The sequence below is a fragment of the Protopterus annectens genome, chromosome 2.part1, assembly GCF_019279795.1.
Source record: "Protopterus annectens isolate FY-2018-M chromosome 2.part1, PAN1.0, whole genome shotgun sequence".
In the NCBI taxonomy this organism is placed as follows: domain Eukaryota; kingdom Metazoa; phylum Chordata; order Ceratodontiformes; family Protopteridae; genus Protopterus; species Protopterus annectens.
Genome location: NC_056729.1, coordinates 1,587,105,782 through 1,587,123,727, shown reverse-complemented (window position 1 = coordinate 1,587,123,727; position 17,946 = coordinate 1,587,105,782). Strand labels below are relative to the sequence as shown.

Sequence of the window (17,946 nt, the reverse complement as noted above, 5' to 3'; positions counted from 1 at the left end):
ACCTAAAACTCATTCTGCCAGATCTGTGGCTACATCCGTGACCTTTTCTTCCAGATCTTCATTTGAGGAAATTTGTGCAGCAGCCATTTGGTTTATGATTCATACCTTTATTACTCATTACAAGCTTGACATTATATCTAGAAGCAGAGATGCCTTTAGTTCAGTGGTGCTCCGTCATGTTCTTCCATAAGGGCCACCCAAGAGCAATGTAGCTGGGGACTCTGACCCAGTGGTGAGTTAAAATGAAAGAGACCACATCAGATTTAAAAATTATGGGCTTACAATAACTAGCTGTCTATGTTGTCATCTTTCATTCTTCCCCACCCCCCCATCATCCCCCTTCCTATGTTTCTGGAAGAATTCTAGAGGAAGTCAGAACCCATGGTTTCTACGTTTGAGCCTAAGCAAATTTTCTACATTCCCTTCTTCTTGGAATTAATTGTGGGATTTGTATACATATGTTAACTAAAAGTACTCTTTATATATGGTTATATAGACACAGCAAACTCGATCTGAGGGCTTGGAGGAAGCGGTGGGGGATTATGGGTAAAGGGATGAGCTATAGGCTTGGATCTGAAGTCTAGGAAAAGAACAACTGAGTCAGATCTGAGGGACTGATCCTAGACCTAGTGGTGAGGAAGAATGAAAGAAGACAACACATATACCTAGTTATGGTTAGTACATAACTTTTAAATATCCAACACCACTTGCAACCACCAGTGAGCGGGAACTGTGCTGAATCTGCACTACATTTGTGCAGACATAAAAATGTAAAACATGGTTAAATGGTCCTGAACCTTTTTAAAGTAACAGGACCAGTTAACTGTAAAGAAAATGTATGTGTCTTTATTTTGGCCAAGGCTTTGGGGGCCACAGAAAAGACATTGGCATGCCCCGTTGGACAGCCTTGGTCTATATAGTTTGCAAATACTTTTCAAAACCTTATGTAACCTGACAGTTACGGCTCATCTGCACTTCATTCCATTCGTATCTTATTGGCCTCATCATTTCAGACCATAGGAGCTACCATACCTGGAGAAAATAAAGATTACACAGGATCATCCATACCAACAGTTACAAAAGTAGAATCTGGAAAACCACATATTTTAGATGAAGGAAAAAAGGAAAAAAAAGAAGCATTAATTTTTAAAACAGCCATTCTACAGTGTCTCCTGTACTTAGAAACATAATATCAAGACATACAAGCGGAAACTAGGGTAGTGTGGAACAAGGACACCCAGGCAGTTGCAGTAATAGAAGGAGCAACTGGATTAATAAAAAAAATAAGACATTCTAAGCACACTTAATTATGCTAATAATACATATAAGGCCATAAGAATTACAGAAGGAGGCAGTTTTGGGTGTGTTATGCTTGCTGAAAAAAAAAAGCTGAGAAGAGTATTGTTGTAAACTTTGAACATTAAAGCAATACTGGTATCATGAACTTTAATTATATCTTGACTTAGAAAGAAAGCCTTTTCCCATTATAGTATTAAAATGCCTAAACATTTACAGAAATAAAAAGAAAAGAAGGAAGATTAAACAAAAGAAGAGATACTCAAGAAATAAATGTACATAAGAAGTTTTGAAGTTGTGGCTAGCTATCTGAGATCTCTTCTAACATACTTTGTGGTCGTGCCACTCTCTTAACTGTCTCCCTCATCACGATCCCCTCTTTTGTGCCAAGTCTTATCTCAGCACAGTCCTTCTTGCTTAACTGATGGATCACCTATAATTTTCACTGACTATTACTTCCTCTGTGACATCCCACTAATAGTTTATCTGCTCTTAACCTTTTAAGAGAGAGCTACCCTTTACACCTTCCTGCTCAGGCATTCCTCAAGCTCCGCTAATGTTCTTCTTTGGCCCTACTACATTCTTGACTCCTTCTCCTTCATGGCCTCAGACAAAACAGTCTCGTCTCCTTTTCCAGCAGTATGGACATGACCAATAGCAATCACATCAATTCTGGTGTGATATCAGTGGTATTATCATCTGGCACATTGGCATTGTAAACATCATGTGTTCAATTTCCTCCTTTCTGTCTGCCACCCATCAAGCATTTTTCTCTTCATCACTTCAGTATACAATATAACTGTGTCTTTCAGTGATCTGTATCATACTGTTAATCTGTGCACACTAACCTGCCTATAGCGCCTTCTGTTTAAAAACTCCAGATCATTGGGTATAACTGGATTTTTTACTGGTGTACTGCAGTTGAAACATTCCTGTTACTTTGACTCCGTGGCCAGCCATAACTCCATCTACACAGCCACCTGCCTAACAAACCACGCCTTCACTTTTTAGCTACTCTTAATAATTAGGTACCATGGCTTCTTTTTCGGAGCGAACATATTCCCTACTCTGTGGGATCTATGAGTCTGGTGGGGTCGTGAGTCTGGTACTTAATTTCAGGAAGCTTCTTTATGAAAACAGATGACCAGTTTTTCACAGACTTTACTGTCTGCCTCCTTGACTCTCTCCTTTAACCCTAGAATTCTATCATTCTTTCTTCTTAATTGATTTTCAAAACCTTCAAGTCAGGTGAGTGAAATACCCCCAATATTTCCAGGCTTATGCAGTTCAGTTTCCTACCATATGACTGCCTTTTTAACTCATTTGTACACCTCTCATTACTTCTATTATTTTTAAAGTTTCAATCTTTCTTCTGATAGTAACCCTTTTCTGCTGTGTAGACTCCATATTGATGATTGCTGCTGTGGTGGTGCAGCGGTTAGCATTATCGCCTCACAGCAAGAGGTTCTCCTGTTCGATTCTCGGTTGGAGTGCCTTCTGTGTGGAGTCTGCATGTCCTCCCTGCAGTCAAGTGACATTTAAAGACATGTAGGTAGGTGCGTGCATCAGTGGGGGTGCCTTCCTTGAAGGTTGGGTGTCGGGCTGGCAACTTGGCACTGTAAAAATCCACTGCCAATCATTAACGGACCGGAGTTCCGCTGTGGCGACCCCTAACCGGGAAAAGCCGAAATACATTACTAGACTCCATATTAATTGTTAAACTACCTAGCTTACCAAGAATTCTGTCATGTTTCTCACTTTCCTTGCTGCTTACCTTTTAAAATTCACATGGTTTATACTTCTCATGCTATTCTTGAAATCTATAATCCTTTTGCCAATAATCTCTCCCTCCACCATAACATAAAATTGACTTTTTTAGTGCTAGGGATGGAGCAATACAGTTGGGAGTGTCATAGTTGTTCAGGCTCAACAGCACCCCCTGTTGCACCTTTTTTACATACAATAAGACTAACGTAGTATGTATATCAGAAACATGTAATAATACATTGCTGATCGCTTGTATATTGCACCCTTGATCATACAACAGATATGCCTGGTACAGACTTAATGGAAAGAATAAACATTTGAAGAAGATTGTGTTATAGAAATATCTCCCAATCACAAAGACATTTTTTAAGGCTTTTTACCCTTTAGAATGTCCATTGCAGTCACATTATACAATCCACAGTATTTTGTTTTCATAATGTCTGGATTTTATAACTTGTTCTCTCATAAGGTGCATGTATGAGAGGAAAACAATTGCTTGTCAGCATTCTGTCTCTCCATCAGTGCAACAAGGATAGACTGGAGTGCATGAAGGACTTCAAGTTACTTCTGTAACATGACTTCAATCTGGCGAGGTCTGTACATCTGGTATTAAACTATGATTCTGTCATTTTTAATTGCTCCAAGTCTTTTGGGTTTTTAATACCATGACGGGAATGGACCCCATTCCTAAGTCAAAGTACGATAAATGTTCATGAAATTAGTATTGTTTCACTCTTTGTTAGCCAAAAGTGCTCTTCGCAGCACCCGCAAGGTGCCCAGTAATGACTCCTTCTGCAATTCATATGGTGTTACATGAATTGTTAACATATCTAAGTACGATTGTAAATTCTTTTTTATAAGACCAGTTGCTCCTACTACTATTGGAACTGTCTGGGTATCTTTCTTCCACATGGCTCTCATTTCTGCCTGCAGATCGAGGTATTTTATGACTTTGTGTCTCTCTGTACGCAAGACACTGTAGTCACTAGGTGTGGCGATTTCAATGATCAATGCTACTTTTGTCTTCTTTTCTTGGACCACTATATCCAGTTTTCTAGCATCTATCTTTTGGACTGTTGGTATTGGGTGATGCCATGTGATGTAAACTTCATCATTTTCTATGATTCTGTGTGGCTCATGTTTCCAGTGTTTTTCAGCCACTTTGATACCATAATGTTTGCACAATCTCCAGTGTAACAATCTCACCACATTATTATGCCTTTCAGTATACAGTCCCTCTGCCATTAGAGTCTCGCAACCAGCAATAAGGTGTGTGACTGTTTCCAATTCGGTTCCACAAAACCTACATATGTCTGTTTCTCCCACATATTCAATGGACTTAGTAAATGAGTGTGTACGTAGCCCACTATCTTGGGCTACCAATATTAACCTTTCATTTCTTGATGTAACTTCACCTCTCCTTAACCATTCCTGCATTCGTTCTTGATCAACATGAGGCTCTTCCGGACATTTTTTATACTTGCAACTATATTTATGTTTTTTCCACATTTCTTGTCTTCTCATCTGATCTTTCACCTTATATTCTTTCTTTTGTTTTTTTAGCACATTCAGTTGCTGCCTGCTTTTTATCCACTTCTGGCTTGACTTCCATTCCTGCTTGATGTCGATATGCTTCTGCTAAATTAAGCAGAGATGTCATCTTAGATTCATTCTCCTCATGTTTCAAAACTTTCACCACATTTGGATCTTGTGAGGTCAGTAGATATGTGTGGAGTCCTACGATTGCAGATCTATACGTCATCAATTTCAAGGAGGCCCATCCCTCCTTCAGAATGGGGAATATATAATCTTGGTATACACTGATTTTTTTATAAATCATTTGGTGAGCATGAAGCATCCTTCTGGTTTTAATATCCAGTCTATCCAACACTTTTTGAGGCCAGTCAATCACTCCAAAACTATAAGTTAGGACAGGAAGAGCAAATTGATTTTATAGCTTGGATCTTATTCCTAGGTGTCAGTGCTGTTTTCAGGATTAATTTAAGTCTTCTAAAGTACTCCTTACTAAGCTTTATTCACATTTGTTCATGTTTTATTGCTGATCCTTCAGCAATTCCCAAGTATTTATACACCCCCTCTTGCTCAAGTTCTTTTATATCACATTCTTGTCCCAAACTGATGTTTTCCTGGTGCTGCAATTTTTCTTTTTTAAAGGTTACTTTTGCACATTTATCAAGACCAAATGACATTTCAGTATCATCTGAAAAGGTTTTGACAACCTGCAGCTGTGCTTTCAGTTCCTCATCTGATGAGCTATACAATTTTAAATCATTGACAAAGAGAAGATGAGAAGTCATTAGACTGTTGTTTTCTAGAAGCCAAATTATAGCCATGGCCTAAGATGTTAAGTAACAGCTTAATGGATTAATGGCAAGGCCAAATAGCAACGGTGACAGGGAGTCACCCTGGAATATCCCCCTTTGCATTTTTATCCCTGGGATAATAATCTGTCCTTTATCATGGCTTAATTGCAAAGTGGTCTGCCACTGTTTCATGGTTACTGTAATGTAATCAATCAGTGTAGGATGTACCTTATACATTTTTAAGCACTCTTTTATCCATGAATGTGGGATACTATCAAATGCTTTTTTATAGTCAATCCATGCCATACTTAGATTCTTCCCTTTCTTACAGTTCTCCACTACAACTTTATTTAACAACAAATGATCCTTTGTTCCGTATGCCTTTCTTTCATTTCCCTTTTGTTCTACTGCCATAACTGAGTTTTCTTCTAAATGACTATAAACTCTGTCAGCGTCAATCCCCGTGTATAGTTTATACATCATCGGAAGACAAGTTATTGGTCTATAATTTTTAGGGTAGCTTGCAGGTTCACTCTTAAGTAAGAGCATTGTTTTTCCTGTTGTTAACCAGTGCCGTGTTTGTTTGGGGTGTGCATATAAATAGTTCTTACTCATGGCTAGATTGTCGTGTAAAGAAGTTAATACTTTAAGCCAAAAGTTAGGTACTGCATCTGGGCCTGGTGTTTTCCAATTAGAGATTTTTCTCAACTTTGTTTCAATCTCTCTGGCTGTTATTTCATCCCATTTCATATCCTGTACCTTTAAACTTCTTATTCTTTCTTTTACTTTTTCTATCCATTTAGCATCTTTGTTATGTTCCACAGGATCTTCATAGATACTTCTCCAAAATGTATCTACGTCCTCTTTTTTTCGGTGGTCTATCAATTCCTTTTGCCTTATTTCTCACTTCTCTATAAAACATTTTTGGGTCATCAGTAAATTGCTTATTTTGTGTTTTTACCTTATATTTATCTTCGTATCTTCTGAGTCTTGCCGCCTGTTTTGAAATTTTTAGTTTATCTCCAATAGTGCATAATAGATCCTGGTCTGTTCTAATACTGCACATTGCTTTTATCACATCTATCTTTCTTAATATTTTCATTGATCTGTTCTCTCTTGTATAATTTTCTAACAATGATACTTCTTGTCTTAGCTGCTTTACAGTTTTCTCTATTCGATATTTCCACGATGGTATTCGCTGTTGCCCCCTCTTTTCCCTCGCTACCCTATGTTCCTGTGGTAGAACTTTATCAGTTATTAATTTAGCAGCACAGTATTGTATTCTGTTTACTTCTTATATCGCATGGATCTCTATGGACAGTCCTAATTACTGTGTTCATTTGTTTTATCAAGCTTCTGACTTTTGGGGTTTTATTAACCTTCTGCAGTCTATTTCTCTCACTGATCTTGATATATCTGTCTTTGTCTATTAAATCAAGCAACTCTTCTCTTAACTCTTTTTCTTCCATACTGGGGGCACATCCCTTGTTTTCCATTTCCTGTGGGCATTCTATAGAAAGTTCTATAGCATCTTCTTGTGGCACATTCTCTTCAATTTCATCCTGTGTCATCTGTTGCTTTGTCATATGGAAACTCACTGGCCTATCACTCCTCAACATTGACTGCATCAGAGTTTCCACAGTTTCCTGTGCTTGGTGGTATAGCTGATGTTTAAACTCATCCTGCAGAGATGTGCGCCAAGGCTAAAAGACACATGTCTAAGCACTGTCCCTTGTGTTAAATAAATTCTTCCCTCCCATTGCTCACCTATTTCAAGATAATAAATAAATCCTTGTACATCTTTTTGGAATATAGTGGTGATGTAATACATCCCTTCCACCTCATAGTATACTGTTGTGTAGCCAGGAGCAGCCTTAGGTCAACTGGTGCCCTAGGCAAAGGGGCTCCACGGCGCCCCCCACCACACCACCCGGTGCCCCCATCCTAGTCTACGTACACCAAATAAACACTGAAAAAGCCCCCCTGCTAGAGTGGCGCCCTAGGCGGCTGCCTAGTTGGCCTATGCCTAAGGCCGGCTATGTGTGTAGCACATACAAAATATGTTCACATCTTCCTTTATGGATATCCCATTAAAAGTCTCAGACTCCCTCTCTAACCCCTGCCCACCCTGCTGTACAATTAAGCACAGTGTATTATATCCCCCTTCAATGTTCACCTTTGCAAAGTATGTGGATTTTCCAAGTCCTCTCAATTGGAAGTTCTGTCCCTACACACAAGTGTTTTGTATACAGTCCCTTTACATCATAGTAGTCCCACTCCAAGAAATCAAGTAATAAATGTGAGCCCCCTACCCCGTTTGCCATTATTGTCGCAGTTTTCTGTATGATACCATTCCCCTTGTCTGTCCTTGTTTTCCCCATATCAGATAAGGGATATTTATATTTAGTTAATTACTCCTTTCCTGACGTTATATTAAGTATATTTCAGCTGCTGCATGTCTGGGGCAGCCAGTACTCCTAGCATGAAAGCACAGGACATATATAAAGATTAGGTAAGGTAAGAGCAACACCCAGCTGTTTTCCCGCTAATGTAAGCATGTTGTTATCCTCTGAGTTGATCTGGATATTAACTAAAGGGGTGTAAAAGAGCATAATGAGGTCCAGAGAAACTAAAGAAACTAGTGAATTTCTCCCTTGTAGAATAAAAAAAAAGATTTTTGATAGCGGCAGCATTTCATTCAGCTGATTCCAGATGCTGTTCAAACTTTAATGCACCACCTCCTTTGGTATAAAAGAATAGAGCCCTGAACAAAGCCTGGGTAATTCAGGGTCAATGAGCTGCCCAGGTTCCCGTACAAAATGGGAGAGGAAAGAAGGGATGTGCTCACTTGTCTTCTGATAGTGAGGGGAGTCCTGGGATGATGTTGCCTGTTTTCTGATGGAGGGTACTCAGATGATGTCACCTGTTTTCTGATAGTGGGGGAGTACTGAGATGATGTGCTCAAGGTAAAAGGGCAGGGATGCATTTACTATTACAGTCCTTGTGGTTTGCGGGGACCTGTTAAAAATAATGCCAGTACATAGGGGCAGGGCTTCCCAGCAGTCAGTAAAACCAAATTTATGTGAATAGTTCCTGTTGGTTTCCGGCTTACTGTCCTTCCTTACCTGTTTGTCACCAGTCCAGGTCTGCTGACAACTCCAGCTGGAGAGGTGAAACACCAAGGTGCAACTCTCCAATAAATACAGTACTGGGGAGAGGACAGTGTTAGGAGGAAGCCGCACTGCAGCTGAAGTCCAGCCCACTCCAGTCAGACCAGAGGGTCTCACCCAACTGCACTAAATAAATAAATATAATAACTACATTATTCAAACTACCATACATAGTCTGCCTTCGTCTATGCACTTCATTATCTTTACCATTCATGTTTTCCTTTCCACAATAATATTGCTAATCAAAAGTTGGACTACATAATTGTAAGCTGGAGGTCTTAACATCTTCATGATGCTGAGTAAAAATCATTTAATGTGTCTTTCTTTGGCACAAAACAGAATTCATTCATAAGCTATACTGTGGGAGAGTGGCCTAATGGTTAAGGTGTTTGCCTTACAAACACAAGGTGCAGGGTTTGAGTCTCACAAGGGATGATTGGCTAGGCTTAAAATGGCTTGCAAGGGCAGTTAGCTTAGTACTATTCTATGAACCTATGTTAGTTTTAAATTCCTGTTTATGTCTCAGTTGCAATGTCCAGCATAATCTACACTTAGTGGACTGGAGTAAGTAGTCCACTGGCCACTGGAGCATGGGTATGGACATTAATGCCAGTAGTACACAAATTATAGGCTGATAATTCATTTTCTAAGTTTAGCACTACCCTGTCCCCTTCTTATCGCCAGCACTGAGTTACAACAGAGCATTACCCCTTACTGCTTAATGCAGACGAGCAATTCAAGTACTTTGACAGTTCATCCAGGTAGCAGACAGGCACTGCACAGTGTAGATACTGCATAGATTTGTACCTCTCTACCACTGTTAGCCACCTGGGGCATTATCTGCTATTATAAAAAATGTCTGCTAAAATGATTTTTGTCAAAATGGTCATTCTGGTAGACTTGAGTGATTGTGCAGTTTGTCAACAGTACTGAAAGTGCTGAAATTAATACAATATTATATAGAGTAAGGAACTGCAGCCTCCCAAACACACACAAACACTTATTACATTTATACATATGTTTTTGAAGAAAATTGTAGTAAGATAAAATGCTGGATAGTGGATTCCAACAATTAAAGATAACTTATTTTCTCACATTTTCCTTTTGTGTATGTACCGTTTTACTTTAAAATGCAATATTTTTTACCGTTATTTTTTTAACCGAAATCCTGTCAAGCAACACAAAAAACAGAAACAAACTATAATGTTTATCTGATATGGAAGTTTAGAGATGTTAAAAATGTTCTTGCATATCTGGTAGGGAGATATGTGATGAGCCAGTGAGGCAAACTGCTTTGTGGGTGTTTGCTTTACAGAATTAAATAACTACTCTGTTTATGTTCTGAGAACTAAATTGCTGTCAGGTGTAGAAAGAGAAACAATGCTCACCGCACAGGAGAATTTACAGCATTCGCCTTGATGTCATTGTGTACATGATAAGCAACAATTACATACTTTAAGCTAATAAGTGGAAGCTCTGTTATCAGGAAGTGAGGTAAGGAAATGAGAGTTACCAACGATTGTTTCAATAATCGGAATGGAAACACATTGCAAGTTGAAGTTAGATATGTACCCCATTGAAGAAAGGGTGTTTTAATATTTTGAAAATATCTTCTAAGCTAAACAATGTAACTTGGGCTTGGCATTTACATCATAAACAAGATAACTGCACTGCCAGGGTGACAAGCAAATTACAAGGTCTGAAGCATCTGCATCATACAAGCCTTCTGCTTTTCGGTGATAATTCATTGCAGCAAAGTAAATAAATGCTTGAAGTCATGACAAATCACAGGATGGATGCTGTGGCGTATAACCTGTCTAAACAATGCCATATATAAGAGTGGGCGGTTTAAAGACTAAAAAATTAGCAAAGGAAATAATTTTTCTCATTGTTTAAAAGTCATATTCATCTCCTCTGTTAAGGCCGATGCCTTTATGGCTGATCATACAAAATACAAAAAAAACCCAAAACAAAACAGGAAATGCTAAACATTATGTTATAAAACTAGTAAAGTGATAAGAGTTATAAAGAACAAAAGCTATGAAGAAACATTGGTAGTTTTCAGTACGGTAGCCCTGGAGAAAATTGGATGATTGGCAATATATCAGCTGACATGCATAGCAAGAGCAGTGATGCTGCTCCAACCATTAGTTAAAAAATTTGTCACTATAAAGCTAGAGTTAAATTCTTTTTAGCAGTGATTCTGACTTGGACTAGTATGAGAGAATAAGCAGTAACAATTAAAAGTTTATAATTTCTACTTGTGGCATGGACGTTGTATCTATTTGTTGTCTGTACGTTGTATTTGGGGTCGTACTAAAAATAACATTTCCCTCTGTGATACAAGGGTCATGAATGCATCAGCTCAGATTTTGCTAGCAGTGGTGGACAGTGCTTCAGGCATTTAATGTTGATAACTAACATTTAAAAGGGGACAGATAGCAGGCACCCTGCTCAGAGAGATAAAGGATGTTAAAGCTCATCCTCTGTAATTTTTCTTGATCTGTGTGATAAATGAACATTTTTAAGTAATGGACAAGTATTGTCAGCTTTTTAGGATATATTTACAGTACTATACCAGTGTAGTGGTTTCAAGAGGTCTGTCACAGAAATGCGTCATCAGTGGTAACTTCATTAGGACGTGCATCTGCATTAAATTATGAAAGCCATGAACATAGCCAGATGATTAAGCAGGCCTGACAATGGTGAAGCACCACTGATAACACTAGTGGACCATGTAATATATGTGTTCTTTGATTAACTTCAGCACATGATGCAGCAGGTAGAGAAGGTTTGAGATTATGTCAGGAGGGCTATGGTAGTCTGGATTTAAAGTAAACAAACAACCTAAAATATCTGTTCCGTTGGGATCTGGGGAACCAAGGAAGGCAGCAGTGCACTAAATAACCAATTCTGTTTCTTAGTTTACTGATCAAATGTTTGTCGAACTGTACCATGAAGAAGTCCTTCCTCATGGTTCAGTTTTTCAAACATCTGATCGTTAAACTTGGTTACGTGGCGCACTGCTGCTTTCTTGGCTCCCCAGTTGCCAGGATAACAAGGAGACAATCAAACTGGGGTTCCAAGCACTAGGACTCAGGAAGAACAAACAAAGTTGCCTTGTCACAGACTGTAAACAAATGCAAATTGTATTTCTCTGGAGAACTTTTTCTTCAATGCTGCTGTTTTCACTTGCTACATAATACATCTTATCTTTCCAGATATTGTACAGGTTATGAGAAAACTGCAGTTATCTTATAGCTGTAAATGAGGAATTTCAAATACAAACACAGTGGTTTAGGTGTACACTGTTACGCCATTACATTTATGCTTACGAATCTGAATGTGGCTGGCATGATATTGTAATCTTTAACATTCCTCCCTTGCAGTGCTTGGAACTCCAGTTGAACTGCCACCTGTTATGCCTTCTTTGTAGAGCTTGTGCATTCTCTACATGTTCACATGGCCTTTTACTAGAGTTTTCATATGCCAGTAGATTGACAGGAAAACTATGCTTTCCTTAGATGTGCATGGACGTGTGTGTGTTTGTGTGTGTGTGTGTGTGTGTGTGTGTGTGTGTGTGTGTGTGTGTTTGTGTGTGTGTGTGTATGTGTGTGTGTGTGTGTGAGTGCGCGCCCGTGTATTTGTGTGTGTGTGTGTTTGTGTGTGTGTGTGTGTGTGCGTGTGTTTGTGTGTGTGTGTGTTTGTTTGTGTGTGTTTGTGTGTGTGTGTTTGTGTGTGTTTGTGTGTGTTTGTGTGAGACCATGGCTCTGTGAGGTGAATCTTGCCAATGGATGTTCACCCCATTCCAACAGCATCTCTACATTATGTCTATCACTTGACAGGATAGTAAAGTTCCCCTGCGACTTCGCACTGGATGACACCATTTAATTACAACTGGCTGTTTTCTTTGAAAGAATTTATAATTGTAGCAACCGAAGTTTGTTAACTGGAATTACTTACAATTAAAGCGAGAACAAACTGAACTACTTCTTCTTACAATACCTGGATGAAACTCGATGATCTGTGAAGTAAACAGCCATTAATCTATCAATAACAAACAAAATTTCATACATATATAGAATTTTCATATATAGTAGACACCTTTGTAACAGTTGCTTTTGTTATCTTTTTTTGATATTCCTTTTTCATTGTTTATTTGCTTAAGCATCTAATTTCTTCATATATTGTGTACGTTACATTCTATTATTTATTTTTAAAATGTTAATAACACATTTAAGCAAAAAAAAATGGCTGTTTAGATTGGAAGGGTCTAATGAATCTGATTGCAGAAACTGAGTGGGGGGGGGGTCTTAGGCTTTAAATGAATGGAAATGGATAGTAGGAAAATACAAACCTCAGCAGGTCATGATGGCTTAGCTCATAATGTCTGATGTCAATGTTTGTTGTAAAAATAGTTCCACGAGAACTAGCTGTGTAGATGACCTGGAGTTTTATTTGTAAATGAACTCCGACAATGTGGTAAAGAGGCTGGAGGGATCAATCTGGATGCAGATACAGGTTATCAAATTTTATGTCAGAACGTGTTCAATCTCTAAAGAAGCAGGAGAAGATATTAGGCTTCAGAATGAGTCAGCAAACATCTGCTTTTCAAGCATAGAATAAACAAGTGTACCCACTAGTTTAGCAAGTAGGATAGTTCCAGAATTTAGTAAGCTTGCAGAATATACTTTTCCGATGCAGCAGATGTAGAGTAGGTGTATCTCATATTGTATTTGCTATTTACGTCTTCATATTATTTGATCTCTGTTTATATCTCTTTTCTTTCTGTTATAGGTGACAATCTTTTTCTCTGACATTGTTGGATTCACAGTCATTGCTGCCTCCTGTACCCCCCTGCAGGTTGTTGAGATGCTGAACAGTCTATATGTGTGTTTTGATACCAGAATTGATTCATACGATGTGTACAAGGTGAGCAGCTTTCATTTAAATGAATGTCTTAGTAATGTCAAATGTTTGTCTTCTTAGAGCTACGTGTATTAAGCAAAACCCTTTTACTAAAAACATATAAGCAAAAGAGGAACTGTCAAATGAGAGAAAAGGAAGTGCATAATGGAGTAAGAGTTGTAATATTTATGCATTTTCTCAAATTAGGGATTAAAATGTAATATTAAAGTGTATCAATCATAATGTTTAGTTTGATAAGAGTAATAGCTATAGCACTGACAATGACCCTAGCTGCTTTTCTATTGAGGGTTATGTTGAGGCTCAGTTACTAGGGCACCATAGCTGGTTTGAGAACCATTTATTGTCATTAACCACCTTTGACAGAATCTCTGGAGTTAGACCTCATTCACGTATTCACTCATTTTCCTACTACCTACTTAAGCAACTTCAGTGTAGTGATGAAATGCCATTCAGTAGCTGCAAAGCAAAAAAAAAATACTCTGGCTGTCAGCCCAGTGCTGATCACATCATGCAGTGACCCACAACCGGCACATCTATAGGGAGTTAGGACGTCCACTGGCATGACTATGGAATTGGGAGGGGGGGGCAGTGGCTTCCAACCCAGTGAAAACTATATTTTCCAAGGAGGACCAATTGCAGACTCTGAAAAGAAGGCACCACAGCTGAGAACCAAAAGAAAAAGCTAAGCACTGTGTGATAGCAACTCTAACAAGTGTATCACAGTTCTGCCAAATTCAGAATCCTGCAGACAGAAATTATAGTTTGTCTGATGGTCACGCAAAGGAGTACATTTGCTGTCTGCTGCTGTAACCCACCGTTAATGTAAAATAGTTTGCTCTGTGGAAATAGTGTATGAACATTGTGGGGCAAAGGTTTATCACAAGAAGTATCTGAGGGTCCTTTGTTGTAGTGTATTTGTTTTTGTGTGTAGTTTTGTTTTAAAAAGTTACATTTTTAGTTACATGTCTCTGGACTGTTTTACAACAAGCCACATCGTTCACTAGGTCACGCTACACATACAACTTTTTGTATATTCGCATAATGTTTAAACAAGTGTAGGTGAGAGCTTGCCAACTGCTACTATCTTCATCAGCCTTAAAAAACATTACATTCTATATTACCATGTCCTTTATCGTGAACATTAATAAAACACATCTTAAAACAAAATGCACAACATCATTATTTATCTCACCATAGGGCTGCTGCCTCTCAGGAATTTTACCCAGTAGTCAGGAAATCAGGCTCTCTGTCAGGAAATCCAGAAATCAGGGGCGGTATCAGGAAATTTAGTTTTGGGGAGAGCACTTACTAGGTTTTTTGAGTCATTCTAAGAGCTAAGATATTACTGAATTGTATTTTCCAAAATCAGGGCTGGCCTTACACATAGGTGAACTAGGTGACACGGTGCTGTACTTGGAAGGGTGGTCTTTTGAATTTATTTATTTATTTTGTAGACCAATGAAATATATTGCTTCATTGCTTTACAAATTCAAATATAAAATGACGCGCTGACCTCTCGGTGTGATGGGTGTCCCAGGGAAGAGGTGCTTAGACTTGAACATTGTGAGGTCTTGCAGCAGAGACCTCACAATGTTCAAACTAGTATGCGTGAAGTGGTGGTGCTCACAGTACTGAACGTTTGCATCAATGTATTGCATTTTGTTTTCTTTAATCAAAGCGTTAAACTGTAATGTCTGGCTTTACTGATTGGCTGTATCTTCAGCCTGCTAGTTGGGGCATTTCAGATGAGACATTAAACCGGTGATGTAAAGGACCCTGCAGCACCTATTGAAAAGAGTAGGGGAAGTTTCCCAATACCCTGGCCATATTTCCCCCTAATAGTATAAATACCACCTTGGGTCTCTCCTGAAAAAAGAGTCTACTAGCCTAGTAGGACTAACCTAGTCAATGAATGGTGTGGGAGAGAAAGCAGTGAGGTAAGTAATATTGTTACTTTATTTTCTGTGATGTTAGCAGTGACCAACCAGATATTTTGCATTAATTATAGCTTTGTGATTTTTGATGTTTGGAAACTTATTTGTGTGCAATAGAAAATATGAAAATTATTACATGGCCATCAGCATACGTTTCAATTGTCCAGAATTTTGCAGAGCGTACATTTTTCTTTTCATATTTTTGTTCTGGTCCTCATAAATTTGTGGTTTTCTGACAGACAATTGAAGATTGAAGTCCCAAGATAATGACAACCATTCATATTCTTCAGGAAATACATACCAATTTAAAAGCTATTATTCTAGCCAATATCTACATTTATAAGAGCAATATTTAAAATCTATCATGGATTTTGGACTTATTTTTCGTTTTGTTCAAAATTCCTGTAATAAAAGGATGATAGGTATGGCCATCAGACCTAATTTTTGTAACTGTTTTTTTATTAAACAATAAACATTTTTATTAAATTATCATGTGTGACATAGGCTATCTTATATTTATGCAATTGAAAGTAAACCATATGGGCACAATCTGAGTCATAAACATTATACATTACAAACCATGCTGAAGCAAATGTAGCTGCAATATTATACATCACTTATAATAAATCCAGTCATTGTTAGTTACAGTCAGCCATTACATAGCTCATTCAGATCCTGCCTTCTTTTAAACCTCATTCCTCCTCTGCATGTATTGATCCCACACTTCCCATTTTTACTGTGTAGTTTACTCCTACTCTTTTCTAAAGATCCCAATTGCAGTTGTTTATCTCTGTTACTATCTTTGTTACTTCTAGTAAAGTTCGTTTAGACTTTGATTTCCATATTCTAGTAATTGCTTTTTTGGCAGCCATCATAATTAGACTTGGCAAGGCCTTACTATTTCTTGGCAATTCCAGTTCTATATCATAACTCAAAAAATCCTTTCCTTAGTTACATCAATATGGTCACCCAGCATCTCCAACAGAGCAGTCTACAGGGAATCTTTAAAGTCTGCCAACTCATTACACTCTCAGAAAATATGTTCCCAGTTTCCTCTTTCTTCCCCCTCACACCTCCAGCATTTGCTCTGTACCTGAGGAAAAATTATTTGGAGTCTACTTGGGGTATATAAATACCTACATAAACACTTCCCAGCAAATATCCCAAATCTTCTAGATGTTGTTGCATATTTGGCAGATATACATATATCCCCCATTGTTTCTTTGTGAATTGCTTATCATTAATTTCTGTAATGGTTGTTGTGGGTGCATTCCTCTCAGCTGTTCTTGATTTTGACTCAAAATTTAGCTCTGTCCCTCCTAATTCTTAGTTGTTGTTGTGTCTTTCGGCTTTTCCCGGTTAGGGGTCGCTACAGCGGAACTCCGGTCTGCTAATGATTGGTAGCTGATTTTTACATGCCAAGTTACCAGCCCTGACACACAACCTTCAACGAAGGTATGCCCATTCACACATGTCTCCACGCAGAAGACGCTCTAGCTGAGAATTGAACCGGACAGCGTCTTACTATGAGGCGACAATGCTACCGCAGCACAAAACCAGTAATTTGCAAAGAAAATGTGGTGGGTTACATCTAATAAAACAAGGACAACAATTAGACATATTTTGCTGCAGAAAATGCAGGTTATTTCACATTCTTAATCTGTCGGTTCATCAATTTAATAGTACTAATATTTTAAAATGTGTCATTGACTTTACTGGATTTGTACCTGATTCTGGAAGTAAGAGGCTGAAAGCTATATGGATGAGGTTGGTGGATGAAAATAACTGTTGTTTTTGTCCTTTGCTCAGTTTTAAGCAGTTACTACTATGTGGCTTTGCAAGACTAGTGTGCAATTAGGAGACATAAAATGGGCTACTTAACCTGACACTTGATTTGCACAGATAGATTGGGTATAATTGCTAGGCTGTGTGGAGGAAAATGACTCACTGTTTGCTAGTGTTTGCTTATTATTCTGGCTTTGCAGGACTAGTGTGATTTGTGTGAAGTAACTTGGTATATTTTAATGTGTGGCAAATGTCTGTTTGGAACAAAGCTGATGTGCATTACGTCTGTCCTCTTTTATCACAATCCTACATCTGAATTGTACATAGATATAGCTATATTTGCTTGGTGGTGGGTTACTACAAAGACCATGTCAAAATCTGCTTATAAAGCCTTGGTGTATGAGGGTCACCAGTCCTCTGAGAAACTCTGAAGAAATTACTGTAAACTGAGCAAGTGGCTGCTCTGCACTGACCCCCACCTTGTTTAAAACCAGTGGTGCTTAGAGGTGTACACAGAAAGTCACTGCAGCTTGTATGGGGAGATTGGGATGATGTTATTATTTCTTTAAATTTCCTCCCAAACCTCAGAGGTCATGATCTTGTTTTGGGTTGGGGATAGAGTAGTCATTATTTCTTTAACTTTCCTCACAAACCTGAGAGGTCATTATCTTGTTTTGGGTTGGGGATAGAGTAGTCATTATTTCTTTAAATTTCCTCCCAAACCTCAGAGGTCATGATCTT

General features: G+C 38.4%; 1 protein-coding gene across 1 annotated transcript in view; it reads left to right on the top strand.

Annotated features, from left to right (window-relative positions):
- The window catches only part of LOC122794995, a 267,524-nt gene that overhangs the window by 74,376 nt on the left and 175,202 nt on the right, over positions 1 to 17,946 (top strand). Inside the window, exon 3 of the mRNA XM_044063583.1 lies at positions 13,355 to 13,489. Coding sequence (XP_043919518.1) covers positions 13,355 to 13,489 — 135 coding nt within the window. The remainder of the gene's footprint in view (positions 1 to 13,354; positions 13,490 to 17,946) is intronic.